General features: G+C 37.4%; 1 protein-coding gene and 1 non-coding gene across 2 annotated transcripts; both read right to left on the minus strand.

The window, feature by feature from the left end:
- Nucleotides 1-1467: 1467 nt before the first annotated feature.
- Nucleotides 1468-15473, minus strand: LOC108811860 (callose synthase 10). The gene is made up of 50 exons (XM_018583967.2): nt 15040-15473; nt 14794-14891; nt 14402-14568; nt 14179-14290; nt 13875-13985; nt 13645-13770; nt 13460-13549; nt 13279-13376; nt 13081-13198; nt 12631-12759; nt 12160-12236; nt 11999-12077; nt 11589-11681; nt 11404-11506; nt 11175-11298; nt 10898-11084; nt 10765-10817; nt 10359-10419; nt 10172-10253; nt 9834-9883; nt 9600-9686; nt 9406-9491; nt 9242-9269; nt 8639-8736; nt 8466-8547; nt 8226-8386; nt 7974-8094; nt 7257-7354; nt 7070-7160; nt 6819-6979; nt 6618-6727; nt 6404-6538; nt 6218-6286; nt 5972-6137; nt 5557-5665; nt 5276-5395; nt 4877-4992; nt 4705-4788; nt 4392-4504; nt 4203-4255; nt 3935-4111; nt 3811-3858; nt 3431-3589; nt 3227-3340; nt 3043-3131; nt 2776-2934; nt 2552-2654; nt 2334-2453; nt 2184-2234; nt 1468-2078 (listed from the first exon to the last, which is right to left on the minus strand). Exons 1-50 carry the CDS (start codon nt 15245-15247, stop codon nt 1659-1661), a joined length of 5694 nt encoding a protein of 1897 aa, XP_018439469.1. The 5' UTR covers nt 15248-15473; the 3' UTR covers nt 1468-1658.
- Nucleotides 15474-15998: 525 nt separating this feature from the next.
- TRNAY-GUA (transfer RNA tyrosine (anticodon GUA)) lies at nt 15999-16082 on the minus strand. Its single transcript is given in 2 exon segments — nt 15999-16034; nt 16046-16082. It is a non-coding gene; the product is annotated as a tRNA-Tyr (tRNA).
- Nucleotides 16083-19421: the final 3339 nt, after the last annotated feature.

The following is a 19421-nucleotide window of genomic DNA, read 5'->3' on the forward strand; positions in this document are numbered from 1 at the left end:
TTTCCGTATGGCCCCATTTCTCACACACAGCGCACCTAGATGGCAGCCACGGATAGTAGAACTCAGCTGTAAACTCCTTTCCATCTATAGTGAACTCAATCTCTTTTGGAAGAGTCTTCGATACATCAACATTAACAAAGATTTTTGCTTCATCAAAGTTAGAGCAAGCAATAGTCTCTGGATGTAAATGAACCGGGAATCCCACCGTGCTTGCCATAAAGCTCAGAGCCTCCCAAGAGAACATATGAAGCGGAACCTTTCTGAGATGAACCCACATGGGTATAACCTCTTCTTCCTGCTTCTCCTCTTCTGTTTTTGGAGTCCACTTCTTCACAATCATTGGCACTCCAGCTATATTCCACATTCCCCTCTTTATAACCTTCTCACGCACCTTCGGATTCTTTATCTTGAACCTCATTGTTGTTGCATTGACATCATACACCTCAACCTTAGAGTTTGAATCTCCATAGCTCCAGATTTTGTTCACCACCATATGTACCTTAGCTATATGGGGAGAGATATCCAGGAATTTACCCACAATGAAATCCTCCCAAAGGGGAGTAGCATCTTTGAGCAAAGTATCCGGCATTGCAACCTTATGCTTCCCATCAATCGATGAAATCTTGACATCATACTTCTTCAAGCATCTTCTATCTTGCGCAACCGACGCCCATTTTGATATCTCCCCTGTCGATACAGTCTCCTTCTCACTCAGAAGATCCCTTTCTGATTCAACTACCTTCTCAGCCCCTTTCTCACTCGTTATCTCCCTTCCCGACTCCAAACCCTTCTCGACCTCTTTCAATTCTGAACCCGTCTCGATCTGTATCTCTTCTCGCGATTTGATACCATCACCCTGTTTTACTTCCATCCTTACGTCTTCCCCTAACTCCTGAACCTTCCGATTACTCTCCGGCGCTCCTGATGAACTCGGCGATGAATCCGAAACCATCGGAAACCCTTGATTCGCAGTCGCTTTGGATGTCGCCAATATTTTCGCCTTTTCTTAAACGCTGCGTTTTGCAATTTTCAACACTCGTTTTTGAGGTCTACTGAAACATTTTATTCGTGGAATTTCAATGATAAGAAAGGTCTGTTTTTAGTATAAGCTTGAATGGTGTGATTGGATTGAGTTATACACCGACAAGATCTTCTTCTTCAGGGCAAGTGCAATGTGGTGGAAGGCTTGGAGTTCAGTATCTGGTCCTCGATTCATCATTACCACTCTCAGAGGTTGTTGAAGCTCTGCACGTAAACTAGTAATCAATCAATGCATCTTGCTTGCTTGCTTGAGTCAAGGATCTACCGAGCATCAGATTACAGAATGAACAAACCTGAATGTTGAAATCCTTGAACGTTCTCATAATATCATAGGGAATGCCATTCCGATCTTGACAAGTTATAGCTTAACTGCGGATAACATTATCCTTGGGCTAAGAACCGATTAAGCCAAGTAAAAGAAACCAGTTTACACAAAATCAAGTCATCATCAATCAATGCATAGTCAAAAACTCAGTAACACAAAGTATTCAAGCTTAGAGAAATACATAAAAATAAGATTCCAAGTCGAGGAGCTTTCACTGACGTTCTAACAAACTCTACAAGAGCTCATTTACATTCTCAACAAAATAAGTTTCCTTCTGCTTCCAACTAATCTCTCAAGTCTCAACATTCGCTCTGTTTCCGGCAAGGATAATGGAGATCTCGAGTCCACGACTGAAGGCTTGGTTGAAGAGGAGACGAGACTGGAACGTGGAGATGAAAGGGAACCAGGAGAGGAGAGCAATGGGAGCAAAGATGAGCATACCCATCGCAGCATCATAGATGCGTCCAAACTCACGGACTGTCTCCCACAAACCAAACAGCTTGATCAACCACTTCCATGTGATGGCTAAAGACAGTAATGCCCAACCTGTAGGGATGAATCCGAGTACACATGCAAACATGTCTGGAATGGAGAGTTCTGTAAATGCAATGGCTAAAGCGATGAGGGCGATGACTGTGAGTGAAACCACTCCCTGCAGGAAACGCAGAGCCAGCAGAATGTTGCTCGACTTCCTGGGGCTATACCAGAATAGCTGAAAGTGACAAAGAGACAATGATACAAATGTTAGCGGATGAGTTGGAAAATACAACATTAGATCTGGAGATGAAAGGAAACTATAGAAAACCTTAGCACATACCTTAAACAGGAGCACAACTGCAACAAACACTATCCACGAATAGCCATATAACTGCAAAAGCAAAAAAAGAAAATTAACTTTCTTGGAATAATATTAAGGTATTGTTGCATAACAATTTTCAAATACAAGCGAATCAAAAGTTAGCTTTACCGCAAGTGAGGTGTCTTTCCCAGTGAGATTGAGCTTGTACACAACGCCATACTGAAACATGAAGAACCTCAAGCTCAAAATGGTCTCCAGGATCCGTCCTCTTAATGTCTGGATATGCATCTGCGAAGGAACCCATGGTATTGTTATTTACGGACACTACATGAGATATGGAGTACAATGACAAATACATTACAACATAAAAAAAATATTGGACAAACCTGTTCTTCCTCCCACCACGACTCCCAACTGAGCTCTCCCTTTACTCCTACTCCACCTTTGTACATCAGCCAACTGACCCAGTTATCGAAATCCTCGACGGTCCTAAATCAAGCAAGTGAAAATAAATGTCAATATTGAACACAATTTAAGATGTGGCACGCACCACAGGTAATCAAGTGAATACGAAATGAAATGAAGACCAAACAATAGGAACTTCGCTTACTTTTGCCATTCGAATCCAGATGGGTTGAAGATGTACGGTGCAAATAGCCAGGAGATTACCAGGAACCAACTGCTGATAGTAAGCAGAACGAACGAAACAGCACCTCCATCCGTATACCCGTAGGCAATGTAGACAATCAGCAGTAGAGCTACTTCAAAACTGCACAGAGAAAGAGGTTAACATCAGTCATTTCGCATTGTAACTGATACTGAACTTTGGAAGCTCTTATTACTATTGTGAACATCAAGAGCATGACAGAGGACTTACGCTTTCACAAAATGACTTCTGGAATAGAGTCTGTAGTTATCCGCAAACTTGATGTGCTGAACCACAAAGCCTCTGCCAGTAGCTCGATACTGTTGATAAAACAAAAAAAAATGAACACACGTTTGGAAAATTTTCCAAGCAGAAAGAAGGTAAATGTTCATTTTCATGTATACAAGGAAAATACCTTCGCACCACCGTGAAGGATAGTACGTCCAAAGTAATGAGTCCTTGTCCCAAGAGAAAATGTGAAAAAGACCGAGCAAAGCTGAAACTGCATCGTAATAAAGCTGAAAATAGCCTGTGACATGAAAAACATTACGCTTCATGAGACTTCAGTTAGAAAGCACGCATTCCGAAAGTTTAAAACAGAGAGAATTGATCAACCAACCTTCAGCAATCCAAGTTCAAGTATGAAACCCATAACCATAGGAACGGCAGTAAAGACTCCAATCTGGACCAAAAACTGTGCATTGAGCGCAGCATCCAATGCAGTGTTACCAGAGAGTTTGGCTACTCTTGAAATTGCACGATCGGAACCGGAAAAGGCCTGAAAAGACCAAGAAGTATATTATATCGAATGATGCATGTCAAAAGCTTCACGACTATATAGAAGTAACTTAACAAATAAAAGAAACACAAAAAGTGAAATCACAGCACATATGCTTTTGATTTTCAAAAGGGTAGGTCAAGTACTATGGGTGAGAGAAATTTCTAAACTACTCATCATTTGATAAAGAAGAAAACACTGAAAAAGGCTTAATGGCATACCAGATACACTCTTCCGTACAGAAACACATACACAGTAAGGACGGTCATCTGCATCAAAGAGAAAGTTTTACTACATGTGATAATAAGGGAAACAGAAGTAGAGAACATTAGAGAAGGAAAGTACCATTGTGCAGACATAGAATCCAACCGTTGTGAAGTAGAACGACATCATCCTAAAAAAGTCAAACAGCTGCCCAATCCTGTAGACATCCCTACTAAGAACTTGTTCTCCATTTCCACCCGCTACCTTCCCTTCAAATAGGGCAATCTGGTTGAGTCCTACATCTCTTCCTTTACCAACCTACATGAAAGAAGATATATAGATCACGTTTTCAGATCGACAGGAGATACTGGTCAAGTAAAAACGTATTAAATCTAAGAAAGTCATTGACCTGAATGTACTCATGGTGGGTGATATTTCCCTGCCTGAGTGTCGAGTTAAATCCTAAGAAATATTACAGAGTTGAGCTCAATCAGAAATGGTAGTACCGAGTGTATTACAAACAATTAGCACACACGATAAAATATTACAGTAACGAGACAACATTTATGTAATGAATAAGCCTAAATACTACGCATACCAGCATATATATCTTCACTGATGTTAATAACACGGGATGCTTTGCTGATTCCACCGCGAGTTATATGAAATACTCTATCGAACACATCTGGATGCCCATAGTGCATTCGAACTCTGCAAGATTAGTTTTGCACAGATTAAAACTAAGCTGTCACTAAAAAGTGGATATAGATTGAATTAAAACAATCCAATAAACCAAGTTATGGAAACAGATGAGGAGAATGCTAAAACAAGTACAGGCTCCCACAACGAAAGATTTAAAATGAAATATGTTCCTTTTGGGGAAGTTAAAAGTCTGAAGCGAGTATACTCACTTAAGTGGATATGCTAAGACACGTTGACCAAGAGTCACAAAACTGGTTTCTTGATTGGACATAAACCACGCCAATGATGAAACACTGCAACAAAAAATTTAACATAATGTAAGGAGATAAACAATAAAATATGTAAAATAACAACTAAATTTTCAAGGAGACGACTCCAAACCTTCCCGTGAAAACATGCTCTCTAACGCCCAAAATGGTAGGACGTCGTATTCCATGTTTTCCATGGAACTCTTCAAGAAGATTTCTCATTTTGATTGCCTCCTCAAGATAATTGTCCTGAAAACAAAAATAGGAATACAGTGGATCAGCGAAAAGTACTACAATATGAACGACGCCAGCATATTTCTGCTACTTAATTTTAATTATATAGGAGAAAAAAAGTGACAATTGGCCACGTAATGATGGCCAAAAGCGGAACTTAGGAATCTAAGACGATGAATATCCTAGCATGTATGACAGGTTTGCTTAATTCCAATACGACTCTCTCATTCAAACACACAACTTTTACAACGCTAAATTTTCTTAATGCTAATGCCATGACAGAGAAATGATGAATAACCTGATTCATATCTATGGTCTGGATGGCTTCTCCACGCGTGAAAACGATTGCGTGATTTTGATTCTCAGGCTTTCCTTCTCCAAGTTTGGGATCTCCGGGAAGTTTAATTGAAAAAATTTCCTATAGAAAAAGTGAGACTTATTGAGTGCTGTATATCATTACCCAGATCAGGAAAACAAGAACAATTGGACCAAAACCACTATTCGTTTTCCGTGCATTTCAACAACCAAAACCATTTCGCCAAATTAACCACTGCAAGCCTCAACAGAAATATCATGTACCTGATCTTTTCCGTGAATGTCAGCTTTTACTAGCTTAGAATAGAATTCCTTTTTCCCTTCGACACCAACATCCTCTGAATGTATGAAAGCGACTCGAAGTGCCTCAAATCTAGTTGAGGCGGTAAATAGGGATTAATAGAATTTCTGTAAGATAATATCACTAAAAGATGTTCCACTAAAGACCGAATACAAAGATAACAACTGTATCAAACTCATATTCACTCATACAGTAAAATTATTGCAAGGTTCCAGGTCAATCAAGTATCTCGAGACATAAAAGAACAATCAACCAAAATGGGACGAACTGAAATATCATTTAGCCATTCCTATAAGATATTGAACTTTATGACAAAAAGAATGATTATAGCCTACAAAATTATAGATATAAATGATTGGCGGGAAAAAAAATGCATACCTTTGCAACAAAAGTGCGATATCAGTAGCCTCTGGTTTCTTTTGCTGTTTCTGTTGCCCATAAATTTGGCATGACACAACATATGTAAATTTCAGGTCTGCTTGAGCTCGTGCTTCAGGTGATGCTTCAAACCCTCGTGGCATGTTGGTCAGAGAAACATCATCCACTGTAGGGAAAAAAAATGCCGTTACAGAGCACGCCTCTCCCTTGAAGGTAATACTGCAACAAAAGTTAGAAACCAAGTACCTCCCAAGCCTCGTCTTTCTAAGAAACTCTGGAGCATCAACGCCCTTCGGTAATACATCATTCCTCGCACTTTATGTCCAGAAAAAACAAATTTGTATCAGGCACTTGAGCGTGAAATACCAAATTCTCACATAAAACCCAACGTAATGAACGTAGGAGTGATAATTAGCATAGATAGTTTCTAACCGGTCCTTGCTAAAGTCTGGCCTCGAAAAGATACCCAAAACCGAAGCTCCAAAGCATCAGTTGCACTTTCTTGAAGATCTACATCCCCTGTTGAGTCGGACCTACCAATCCTCTCCAAGAAATTCTCCCATTCATCTGCATAAAAAAAAATAGATCTCCAGCTGAAGACTATGGACTAAGGAACAACCTCACAATCACAGAAGTAACTATTTACCAGGAAATATCTTCTGAAGATAAAAAAGAGTTGATATCCCATCTTCATTCTCACTTCGCAGTTCTGAGGAGCTATAGATAACTGTCTCACTGTAGTATGGGGTGAAAACACTGTTCACAGAAACAGTTTAAGAAAGCTATATTAATCTATTGGGAACAAAACAAAATATGTTAAAAAAAAATAAAGCAAGTGAGCACATACCTAAATGGTACCATTTCAGCAACCGGCCTTGCTTGGGGCATATCCATAAATAAAGAATTTGTAAAAAACTCCAATCTTCTCCTCGCTTCAAGATTTTTTGGGACATTAGCAGCAGCATCCTTCACAGTAAGAAGAAGGTGTAGCCGCTTGACCTGCTCTATCTGCAATTATACACAATAATATTATTGCCTAAGACCACAAAATCAGTATTTGGAATGAATTTCGGCTTTGCTTCTTCTAGAGAGGCTTACAATTTCTGGATCCCTAGGCCACTCAATCCTAGAAAAGAGACGCCCTTCGTTTCTAGCCCGTGCTAAAATATTCCATGTATCGAGCTGCTCCCTGATGCATGCATAAGTGAAACCATGAGATATTTTCTCCAGGACGGTTTCCAATACAGGTTGATATTTGTGTGAGCAAGTAATCCTTCCAATATACCTCAAATCATGTGAGAGAAGGTCATGCGTGACCACCTCGTAAAAATCAAACATAGCTTTTGCCGCACCTTTTGCAAGATCTGGAGTTTCGTTTCGAATCTGGGACATGTCATTTATTCATAAGGAACGTTCAGCGAACCAAGGCAAACACAAGGTGAAACAACTGAAATTCTAACAACCAATTGTATATATATATACATGTCCAGTTACAATCTGAGTATCAGATTTTTAAATATCAGATGTATAAACACTTCTATGAAAGAAGATAAATCCGGTAGTATCTATTGACACAATAAGACTACTCTTACCGACGGCTTACGCTACCTAAAATCCATGATAGAAGGAAAGATATAATTTAAGAGAAGCTTGTGTGCATCCAATAAGAACTGAAAAAGGGAAGTCAAACCTACCCAGTAGAGTAAGAAAATTAAACAGCCTACAATTTTCGTAAGAAGGATCATAACTCTATTAGGGAAAGAAAAAATTCTTACTGGATACAAACAAAAACAGAGATGAGGAAGGTAAAGAAAGTGTGTCTAAGCGTGCCCAGGTTCTAATAGGATCAACAGGGAAAACATTCCTTCTCCACATTTAGTACTTATTAAACCAACGTCAGAAAATGAAGAACAGTAAAAACAAAACCTAGTTTGGTACATCCAATTTGTTTAAACTTTCAACCAAAAAAGTACTAGTCACGGAATTAGGCAGAGAAGCGTACCAAAAGCCCAGTTAATGCCGTAAATCTGGAAACGACCAACTGAAGCTTCTTAAGATTCAGAGTTATAGCAAGGGAACCCTCATGTATACTGTTGCTTATCTCCATAAAAACTCTTTCCACCCTATTACCAGTGTGAAAATGAGGCATTAATTGAAGTGTCAAGTATAATTCCAAAACATCGATTTGTAGTTAGTAGGATATATATTCGCATGTAAAAAAACGTTGAAAATCAAACAAATTGAAAGACTGTACCAACGTCGCCCTTCACCATCAATCATAGAATTCAATATGCTCTGAACGCTGTAATAGCACTCCTGAACAGCATACGCCATGTATTCATCGTCGCATATTTGTCGCCAAAGTACATCCTGTGTTTCTGTGCACTCCATGGCTAAATCAATGGCTACCAAAATCTGAAAAACAGAAGGAATTCAGAATAGTTTACACAGGAGAGAACAACATCACATCTGATGAAATTTTAAACAAGCTGACCTTACTGCAGAGAAGAAACAAGGGCCATTGGACTAGTCCAAGACTTCCCGTGTTACTGGGTATAGAAAGCAAATCCATCTCCCTACAACCACAGTACTCAAAAGTATAAGTTAGAGACCTTGGAGAAAATGGCAAATAAACGAAGAACAAGAAAGCAAGAAATACGTATTAACCTGTTGCTTATATAATCTTCCTCTCTTAAGCTTTTTATTATCTCATTCCAAAACGGGGAAAACATTGCAGCATATGCTTTGTTCATGTCTTGACCATCCTGCAAAAACAGTCAGAAAAGACTTATAATATATCATTACCCTGAAAAAGAAGTTATAGACTGGTATTCAATACATAAAACTTCTACTACACAAAGGAAGCAATAGACGGAGAGAAACAGTAAGATAACAGTTAGCGAAATGCACACAATAAATGAACTAAAAAAGGGAGGTCACTTGCAGAAAAGAATTAGGAGAGAACGATACAGTAGTGAAATAAATTTCCAGATACAATCACAAGCATCACCTACTTTAATTTTTCCTATCATGTATTTAGAGTTACCAGGATAAGATAGAAACGAACGTTCAGTGCAACCAAAACAGCCAGTTTAAACATCTACTTTTTGCGAACACATTATTAGTTCAAACTGTCAACAGATACAAAGCCCCAAAACTCAACAGAAGATCACTGAGCCAATTTTAGACAAAGAACTAACAACGGAAAGCCTGCAAGAATAGTTCTTTAAACACCAAGTGATGAGACAAATAGTTAAACTTATTACTAACCTGAGAAGCATGTTGGCCGAATGGTACTCTGAAATATAAAATTACAACAGTGATTAGATGGCCAAGTGTGCCCAACAGACAAAACTTAGAATATACTAGCAATCAAAAAAATCTTGTTTTTAGTGTCAAAGGAAATGGTAAAAAAAAATAGATCTAATTATAACCTTTTCACAACAGGAGAGACAAGGTTTTTGGCAAAAGCTTCTGGAAAACTCTCGAAACGTTTATGAACCATCTCAATGGAGCGTATCTATAATAGGCAAACTGAACATGTTTAGTAAAGGACAAAGAATATGAAGAGTTACACGTTTCTTGAAAGAATAGTAGAACATTCCAGTAGAATAGTACTCAACATTACCTCACCAAGACGAGCTTTTGCTCCCATCACACCACCAATGATTGCAGACAAAAGTGTGTACCATATATGGATATCCATAAGATATATCTGGACATTAATATGCGACAATCAGTAACATTTAATCCCACAAGTTGATTACAAATAAGTACGACCGATAACCAGGGTTCAAAGAACAAGGTAACACTGAAAGCTTAGACCGTCCTCAACTATGAGGATAGTATGGTAAATACTCACCGCCACAACTGGAGCCCACAAGCTAACAATGGTCAGCGCATGATCGTTACCTGCCAATTTGATAATGTCCCAAAGCCATTAATGTAAGCAGCATTTTGAAAGACGGCACTCAACAACAAGTTTATGTCAGTATTATGGTTGATCAAATACGAATCTAATATTCTTCACTTGAGGTTCCACAGGCTACACGAGATCTTGTAGCCAAGGAAGTGGCGAAATGATAGTGAAATACATTATTGAATATTTGTTAAAGCGTGTGGTCACATCATATTTTTATTAAGCCCAGTAACAGCCAGCCAATAATTTTGATTTGAGTATTTAACCATACAGGCACTTACTTTTTGAGACAATATCATGCCATGAATAATCAAATGAAGGAAGACGAATGATCGTGTGGGTGGGTTTAACAAGTGGTTTGATCTGCAACATGAAGAAGGATTATCCGTCAGTGCATTATCATACATGCGCTTAGGTAGTTAAATATGTACAGTAGCAAAAGATATATAGCTGTAGCAACATCCTTGCCTGGAGAAAGTATGCAAATGTGAACTTGGAGGCCAGGACAATCAACCAAAACGCCACATACCTGAATATTACAGTAAACCGTTTTGAATAAACCGAACTCTGGAACCATGCGTGTAAATAAGAAATTCTTAAGAGCCCAAATCAGTTGTAACCATCTAAAGCAGCCACTAAACCATCCAAACCATTATGCGCAGAGTCACGATTTATATCAGGTGAAACTGGCACACTGACACTCAGGATATCGACTCTCAACAGCCAAGTCCCCTACTAACTAGTGATATATGGCAATAGTTCATTTGCATTCGAAACCTTATTTTAAATGAAGAAAATGTATTTCAAATAGCCAATGAGTACGGAACTATTTTTGGTAATAATCTATATAGTTTGAAGAGGCAGGTAGACAAACCTGCAATAATCGCTAACGTTCTCAAAGAGGCCGCGGCCAACGAAGTAACGTTCCTGAACGAGAGAAGAAACGTCAACAATGTGCTTCATTGTGCTACTTTTTTATGATATCTGAAGTCTTACTGAATGAATACCTGATATATCCACTTGAAAAACTGGAAGAAAGATTGATCTGACATTTCTGACAAAGCATGGCATGCTGGAAGTTTGACTAAAAGTCCAAAGATGAGGCGAACAGCGGCATAACTACCCAATACAAGAATGTATAAGCGGTAGAAGAACTCATCTGAGCTTCGTTTATTTCTTTCCTGCAGAACTTGCCTGCAATAATTTTCTCACAATAGTTTAGCTGTTCTGTATACAAATTTTATCAAGAAGAGATACCTCGAAGTAGACAGATTGGATACGTACACATAAACATATACCACAAATACTGAGCCCAAGCCCCACCAGAAAAATTTAATAAACACCCTAGATATAGCCATTCCTCTTGCCATGCTGTAAGCGCCATACATAAGCACAACATCAAGAAAACCTGCATAGATCACAAACAAGTAATGCTCAAAAACAAGGTACAGTAGAACTCTACAATCTGATTCTGAGTTTTCTCATAATAACAGAGTCAATCAGAGAAATTTACTTTCAATGAAGTTCATTACAGCATATGTAGCCCCAGTACTGAGCAAGATCTTGAAAGTATCTTTATCGAGATGCTCGTTCCTGAAGGCTATAATCGCCAAAGCCTGAAGAAAGGTAAAATAACAATAATAATTAAGTAGAATTATCAAATTAAGCAGAATACTGTTCGTAAATTGCCACACCAACCTGGAACATTATAACCATGAAGATCCAAAGTCGGTGAAAACTTCTGAAGAGGTGAAGGTATGTCCGATGCTCAACAAAGCTGCTTTTACCAGTCTAACATTGAATTTCAGAAAAATGGATGTCAAAAGATTTAGTCGACACATGGAAATGAAAGAAGAAGAAGCGGAGACATCTTTGCTAGTGAAAATGACTCTCGACAAGTATATGCAGTGCTTTTTAATTAAAATGGTTGGAAAAATAATTCTCATTGGAGAAATGCCCTATATGGCCATAGAAGAGAAAAATAACTCTGAAGCAGAGCAGAACTCATAAAATGAAGCCAAAAAAAAATTAAAAGGTCACAGGAGATTATGGGAAAGAAGGAATAATACATAAATTCATGCAATATCATCCGCATGAACAAGACTCACCCTTTTCCGCCCTTTCGGCCCAGTTAAAAATTTTGACTCTGTTTTCATAGGCCAGCTTAACTCGAAGCAACCAGGTGTCCTGAACATAACAACACAGTTAGTGGATACTCCTCGAAATGCGATAATACTCACAAACGTAGAAATATTAGCAAAAAACAAACCAAAAGTATTCATTAAAGTCATCATAATTCCGCCATTCAGAATGCGCAGCTTTCCCATTGTTGTTTCGAAGGGTTTCCTACAAGAATATCAAATTCAAAACCAAGTTACGATCTTGCACGACCATGTATCATATCCATTAAAGGAGCACACCCTTAAATCCACCTTTCAAGTTTCAAAGATAGCATGTTACGAATGCCTCAAAAACATAGAAATAAGATCTGAACTTAGAAACGAAGTAGGGATGTACTGTCAAACACAGAACAAGAAACACTTGGATACTAAGTCAAGAACCTGATTGGTTCTGCTAGGAGATACTACAATAAGTATTATAAGTAATAACACAATCTTAGATACTAAATATACTGAAAATAACAACATACCAATAGCTGAGCGAGAAACCGTAAAAAGAAAGCTTTTTTTTTAAAACAAAGTTATGATGCACAGAAATGATTGTAATAGCAGGGACTCACCGCTGACATTGCGGCATATATAGGGGAGATAACTCGATCAAGAAATGATACAGAACCATTCTCAATTACGCAACTGTCAGCACGGACAGCTTCTCCGTGATCCAATTTCGCGTCCAATTCCTTAGCCATCTAACAAACAAAGGCAACTGCGTGTGAAAAGAGCTATCATTCCAGGATAAGGGTCCTTTCTAAATTAAATCATGTCAGGCTGGTGCTTTAACAGAAACTAAGAGCCAGATGCAGAGGGAATCAAATGCTACGGCAGTGCTGACAAGTCTCTTCTTGGCTTGGTTGTGTGTGGTTTACAAGAGGAAAAAACAAATATGAACAGCGTAACAAAACTAACAAAAAAAGGTAAAAATATATATTCACTAAGCAACTAGAAAACAAAATATGAGTATCCTGATAGCGGAAAGTCGGTATGTAATTAACAGTAAGATGGTATCTTACATTGTGAAAAATATAGCAGATACACTCTGGAAGAAACCGGACATTAGCAGCTTCACCCCAGATTAGGAAGTACAAAGAAACAAGAAATAGCTTCCTGTCCCGGTTAATGGCTTCTAACCTAATAGAGAAATTCAAATTTGATCAATTTACATAAAAGTAAGCCACCAATTCCATATCAGAACTAGACCAAAAAATTACTTGTTGTAAACAAGGCGTATCCTCAAGTATTTGCACCACTTGATGTAGTTATCCAAAACCTTCAAGAAAACCTCATTGACTGCTTTCTCATCAATTTTCTACACATAAAGGTGAAAATTTTAAGATGACAATCACTACACGAACGAGACAATCATGACTGTTATCAAAAGGAAGAACTCACTGGGTCATTCGGGCTGGGTAAACCGAGCTGAGATTGTGCATTTGAAAGTGTGAGAACCAGATGCTCCCTTTGATTCCTTACATTATCTTTCTGAGATAATGTTCAATAAAAAATAGGTTAAGTGACAAGAATCAACAGCAATCAGGGGAAGATTTTGATACAAATATACAATAATAACAGTTTACCTGAAACCCGAAGATGTACTCCAATAAATCAAACATGTCTGCATCACGTTGTCCGGAAATTTCATAATCATCAGGAAGCTTAGGGAAATGTTCACTGTATCTAATCGCCTGTATCGCACCACGGACCTAAATAAAGACAAAAGAGTCTTTCCTGAGAAAGGAAAACTTGGCAGGTAAAAGATACTAACAAAAAAAATGAAAATAATAGTTTTCATTCTTGTTTGACTCACTTCCGGGAAAACACTTATTGCATTGGTCATGGACTGCGCTTCTAGAGGGACAATGTTGTAAGGAGTTAGTTCCGCAGACAAAGTTGCATCAGCCTTTTTAATTCGCCCAAGCTGAAAACATAAACAACTCAGTTAGATCATATAAGATAAGTACATAACACGACAACTTCCAATGACTGATATAATGATATTAGGAAACAATTATAACCATTCAGTAAGATCTTTTGAATGGCATCACCAAAACAGGAAGCGTGAAGCAGATCAAATTTCTTTAGAATTACAAGAGAATTCATAAGAGAAGTACCTCCTCTCTGATAGACCTCCCAACACCATTTGGATCTGCATCTCTACTTAGCACCTCTAACACTTCAACTAAGGCCCTCAACGTGGCAAAGACCTTCCTCATCTTCAAGATCCTATGAAAGAGGGAGAGAGAAAAAAAAAAGCACTGGTCAATCAAAAAGGATCCAAAGATTCCAAACACTGTCCCAAAATAAGAAAACCACAAGGATTAAGAAAGCACATACTCCCCAACATTAGACGAAAAAGCTGTTCCTGATTCCCTCCATTTTTGTTCTTCCCTTTGGATATCATCCACTCTATGCCGTCTTTTATACAGTTGGTAAAACTGCCATAGTCGTTCAATATCACGATCACGGTTTATCGAAGCACCATCTTTCTTGGCAAGTTTTTGCTGCAAAAGTAATTAAACTCCTTCGATTAGAACAAGTAAACACACCATTTGACATAAGATTTTTTTTTAAAAAGAAAGAATGGTGTTTACACCTAAAATCTCACATAAAATGGTAACCTGAGAGTAACAATCATACTACAACCATAGATTAAGGATACATTTACACATGTGATCAAACAAAGTCACATTAGACCCATATTTACAAATCAAGAAGATGAAAAGCACCTTAATCACTGACATCAAACCAGTTTTGAATTGAAGAACACCTCTACCATCACTGTTAGGGTCCAAGTTCTGTGCCATAGAGTAAGCTTGCTCACACACTGCATCACACAAAAAAGCAACGTCAAGATGAGTTCAATCAATTTGAAAACCCTCACGCATAAAGATCCATCATCTGTTCTCCTTAACAACAAAAAACAGTGAATCATCATCCCACACCAAAACCTCAGTAACGACGAAAAAACTTACGGATCCTCGCGACGTTAGGATCTTCGGACTGAATCTCGTCAGCAGCTTGTAAGATGGCATCGATGTTCGTAGCTCGGCCGAGTGACGGCGGAACAGCTCCGGCGAGTCCGCTGTTGACGCGCTCATGGCCTTGGCCTGAATCTCGTAACTGCTCTCTTCTCAAGGTGGCTCGAACAAGCCGGTCCCAATTACTGTAAACCCTAGCCATTCTCGATTTCAAAATCAAAGCTCGGGCCCTAAACTGGCTGAACCAGCATGGGTGGGGGAAAGCTGGAAGAAGGTAAAGGAAGGAACAAACGGGGCTGGAGCACGAAAAACCGACCCGAGGTGTAGGCGGATTCGAACCCGGATGTGGCGGTATTGTGTCGGATCTGTGAATAAACGAAACGAGTCGATGAAGATTCCTTCGTATAGTGGGTTTTCAGAAATAAAACAAAGCAAAAAAATGTAAAAAGGAAAAAACAAAAGTGGATTTGACAGAATAAAAGGTGGAGCGTAGGAAATTACGATCTTGACCTCCGTTTACGGTACGTCGTCCCGGTTGAAAATATAACCGTCAGGGTCAAAACACGTCTTGACTACTAAACGATGTCGATTTCATCTTTGTGAAACCGCGTGTGCTTGAGATACTTCTTCACACGCTAATTTCTTACTTTGACCGTTGAGGCTTTTATCTCAGGCAAGGCTATATATTGACTTGTCGGCCCATGATATTTGACAAGATTACTAAGGCCCATGATAATTACAAACCCCAAAATATAGTAACCGAAAACAAAGTCCGACGTGTGGGCTTTCGAAACCTCAAGATTATCTGCAACTAGTAGTAGCCTTTAAAAGATTCAGATCTACATATGGACTTTTCAATCTATGATTCCATACAAGATGCAAGGCCCATGATTACAGAGTTGAAGGCACTTTAAATTTAGGGAAAGCAACAAAAATCAATATAAAAAGGGAAGTCCGACCTGCCGGAATCGAACCAGCGACCTAAAGATTACAGCTACAACTACAGTCTTCCGCTCTACCAACTGAGCTAAGGTCGGGATTGATGACATTTACTTTTAATTATATATATTGTATCTAGACAAATATATGGAAATTTATGCTTACTATGATTTAATTCATGCAAAACGGTGTAGAAAACAATTGTAGATCAAGTCTCAAATATTTAATTACTCATGTTGTATATCATTTGAACTACTCACATCTTATTCTCTCAACCTACCTGATAAACCATTCAAACAAAATTTACTATTGGCTGATTAACTAGGAGTACTTCAAAAAATAGATTGTATGAATTTTTTAAATACTCAATGAAAATAATCAAACATAAACATGGAAAGACAGAGGTATAGACGATGACATTGCTTAAAAGGAGACAATGTCTGTCGAAACTCAAAGACAAGGCTAGGCCAGTATAACCTACAGATTTTTTGTTTGTTTGTTTGTTTTCTGATAATAATGCTTTTAGTATTTTCGATAACATCATTGTTTTCAATGCCAAGAAGCAACCATGATATGATACATTGACGTTCCACAAATTTCATACGATCCAAAGATATGAGTAGAAGTCCAATTAATCTGTCACAGATAAAAATATCAACAAATATATAGTAAGGTCATAATTTTTTTTAAATGACACATAAAACATGATTTCATATCGTTTGGTCAATCAAATAAGAATTTAATTCTTGAAAATTTCGAACTTAGTTCTATTACTTTTGAGTCCATGGCATACTCTCCACTCGCATAAATGTCCATGGGAAGATATAAATGGATTCCATCTAAACTGCTTACGAGTAATTTTTCATCTTTTGTTAAAAATGCCTTTTTAAAGACTTTTAGAGATTATCAAAAATTCACAAAGAAAAGGAAACTGAAGTTCATATTCGAACATCTACAACCACATCTGAAGTTATAATTGAATGTCAACATTCTCATAAAATACCAAAAGAGGAAAAGCGGAACATGGGTCAGTAATGCTTGTGGGCTACTTTTGTAAACGAATGTTTGATGTTTTCAGTCGTCTTGTACGCATCTACCAAAATCAGATGAAATGCTCATACTCACTGTTTAGTCGTATTCATCCATCACTTCCTTTATACATAAACAATACCAAAAAATCACAGAAAATAATATATTATGATATCATATATGTGATAAAAAAAATTCATTAGACCAATGAATAATGTTTTCGGATGTCACTCGCAAAGAAATTTTAAGGGAAATAATGTATGTGCAAATGGAGTTAATTTGGAGGATGAATTTTAATTTGTCAACGGGATAATCAAATGGAGTTAATGTCTTTTACATCCAAGTCATTTTTTGGATAAATGAAATTATGCTTGTGATGTTAACTAAATAACATCATTAAATTGGAGGATGTTACCATGCATAACATATTCTTCATGTATTTAGATATATATTAGTTTAGTCTTCTATATGGATGGCCATGTATTGGTTAGTATTTCATGTAGCGAACAATTGTTTTTTTAAAGTTATTATTTCTGTACATGCTACATGAAAACTCCTAGTTATTTATAGAAAATATTATTTTTTACCACATAACATAATTTGATTTGTTCAAGTGTTGTCACTCTTTTTCTTTGAACCATAGAGAAAATTTTGATTTTCTTGTCCTTAACATTGTCACTTGTGCCTACCTAGGTCGGTTTAACCGGTGTTCTAGAAGTTAAACCAGTGGAATATGTTCAAAGATCAGAGATCAAAAAAGACGATATTTACAGGACCATTGTTGCAGATAATACGGTCTCAGTCAGCCACAACCATTTCGTGACATTCCGTCTTGATCTTGATGTCGATGGTAAGGAAAATTCATTTGTCCGTACCAAACTTGTGACCAAGAGGACTCCAAAATCTGTCGGCACACCGAGAAAAAGCTATTGGACAACGAATCGAAAAATTGCAAAGACCGAGGCAGAGGTTCGGTGAAACTTGGACTAAGAGCAGAGGAGCTGATGGTGGTTAACCCTAACAGGAGAACGAAACATGGCAATGAGGTTGGATACCGTTTACTTCCTGGGTCGGTTTCAGGCCCTCTTCTAACCGAAGATGATTACCTCTAAAATTCTAACTTTTGTATGTGAATTCAAGAGAGTGTCGCTCGCCACTATTGAGTGTTGATCGATACTACTTTTAAATAAGCATTATCATTCAGTTCAATTTGTTCACTAATTAATCTAAACTAACTCTCGTTGTATTTATCAACATAGCTCAGCAGGATTAGTTTCAGGAATCGAATGCACTCTTACAGTTGTCGATTATCTTATAAAATCGACAATGCATGGTAAAAGCAATTGGGATAGAATGTTGGAATCGAATGCACTCTTACAATGCATGGTAAAAGCAATTGGGATATAAAATCGACAATGCATGGTAAAAGCAATTGGAATCGAATGCACTCTTACAGTTATAGAATTAGTTTAAATAAGCATTATCATTCAGTTCAATTTGTTCTCTCGTTTTCAATTTGACTCCAAGCTACAAAACCACAAAGATCAAGAATGTTTCGACTCGCACCATTAACGCTTCAAAAGTAAAAAAATTCACTTTACCATGCATGGTCAAAGCAATTGGGATATAATGGTGTCTGAATAAACCAAGAAACAGAGCATGAGAATAAATAAATAAAGAGTCTTATGAATTTGAAGAAACGAGAGAGATAGAGAAGGAGGAGAGACTGAAAAGAGGGCGGGAGACTATTTATTACTCTCGCGGATCAGCCAGTAAAATTTCATTATCTTCTTTTTATAGTATATTTTATTATATCCTCTTTTACACAGCTTTTTTTTTTTTTTAGCAATTACCGGTGATATAAAATCATTGTTGTAGAACCGGTCAACTAAAATATAAATGTGCAACTGAATGTGGCAAACAATAATTCAAACTAGGAATGTTCAATTCGGATATGGGTTCGGGTTTTCCACTTTTTCGGTTTTACGGTTAGTGAAATATAACTACTATTCTAAATCCATATTTATTTCAGTTCGGTTCAGTTTGTATACCGTCGTTTTCGGTTTATTCGGTTTTATAGCAAAAACATAATTATTTAGTTTGAGATCATATTATATTAATTTAAGAATTATGATGTCAACACAGTCATTTATTAAAAAAAATTATATGTTTAAATAAAAGAACAAAAAATAAAAATGCTTCTACCATCTGATAAAATAATCAAATCTAGAATTAAAATCAAAACTCGAAATTTTCAAAATAAATATATAAAACAAAACAGAAGCATAAAAGAAAAGTTTTTATACTCTTTTATATTTGGTGTTCATGACGTCATGTTTTTTCCATTGAACACAAAGCTATATTCGTTAATAGATAAGGAAAAAATAATGAAGAATTTTCGTTATATA

The sequence above is a fragment of the Raphanus sativus genome, chromosome 6 (genome assembly GCF_000801105.2).
Source record: "Raphanus sativus cultivar WK10039 chromosome 6, ASM80110v3, whole genome shotgun sequence".
Classification (NCBI taxonomy): Eukaryota; Viridiplantae; Streptophyta; class Magnoliopsida; order Brassicales; family Brassicaceae; genus Raphanus; species Raphanus sativus.

What these genes read in the sequence shown, in the direction of transcription:
- LOC108811860 (XM_018583967.2), bottom strand. Translation starts at nt 15,247, where the DNA reads ATGGCTAGGGTTTACAGTAATTGGGACCGGCTTGTTCGAGCCACCTTG. An exon ending in GATGGTGAAGGGCGACGTTG is followed by an intron (nt 8,095 to 8,225) that starts GTACAGTCTTTC and finishes CACTGGTAATAG; the next exon opens with GGTGGAAAGAGTTTTTATGG. An exon ending in TGTACGGAAGAGTGTATCTG is followed by an intron (nt 3,590 to 3,810) that starts GTATGCCATTAA and finishes TGGTCTTTTCAG; the next exon opens with GCCTTTTCCGGTTCCGATCG.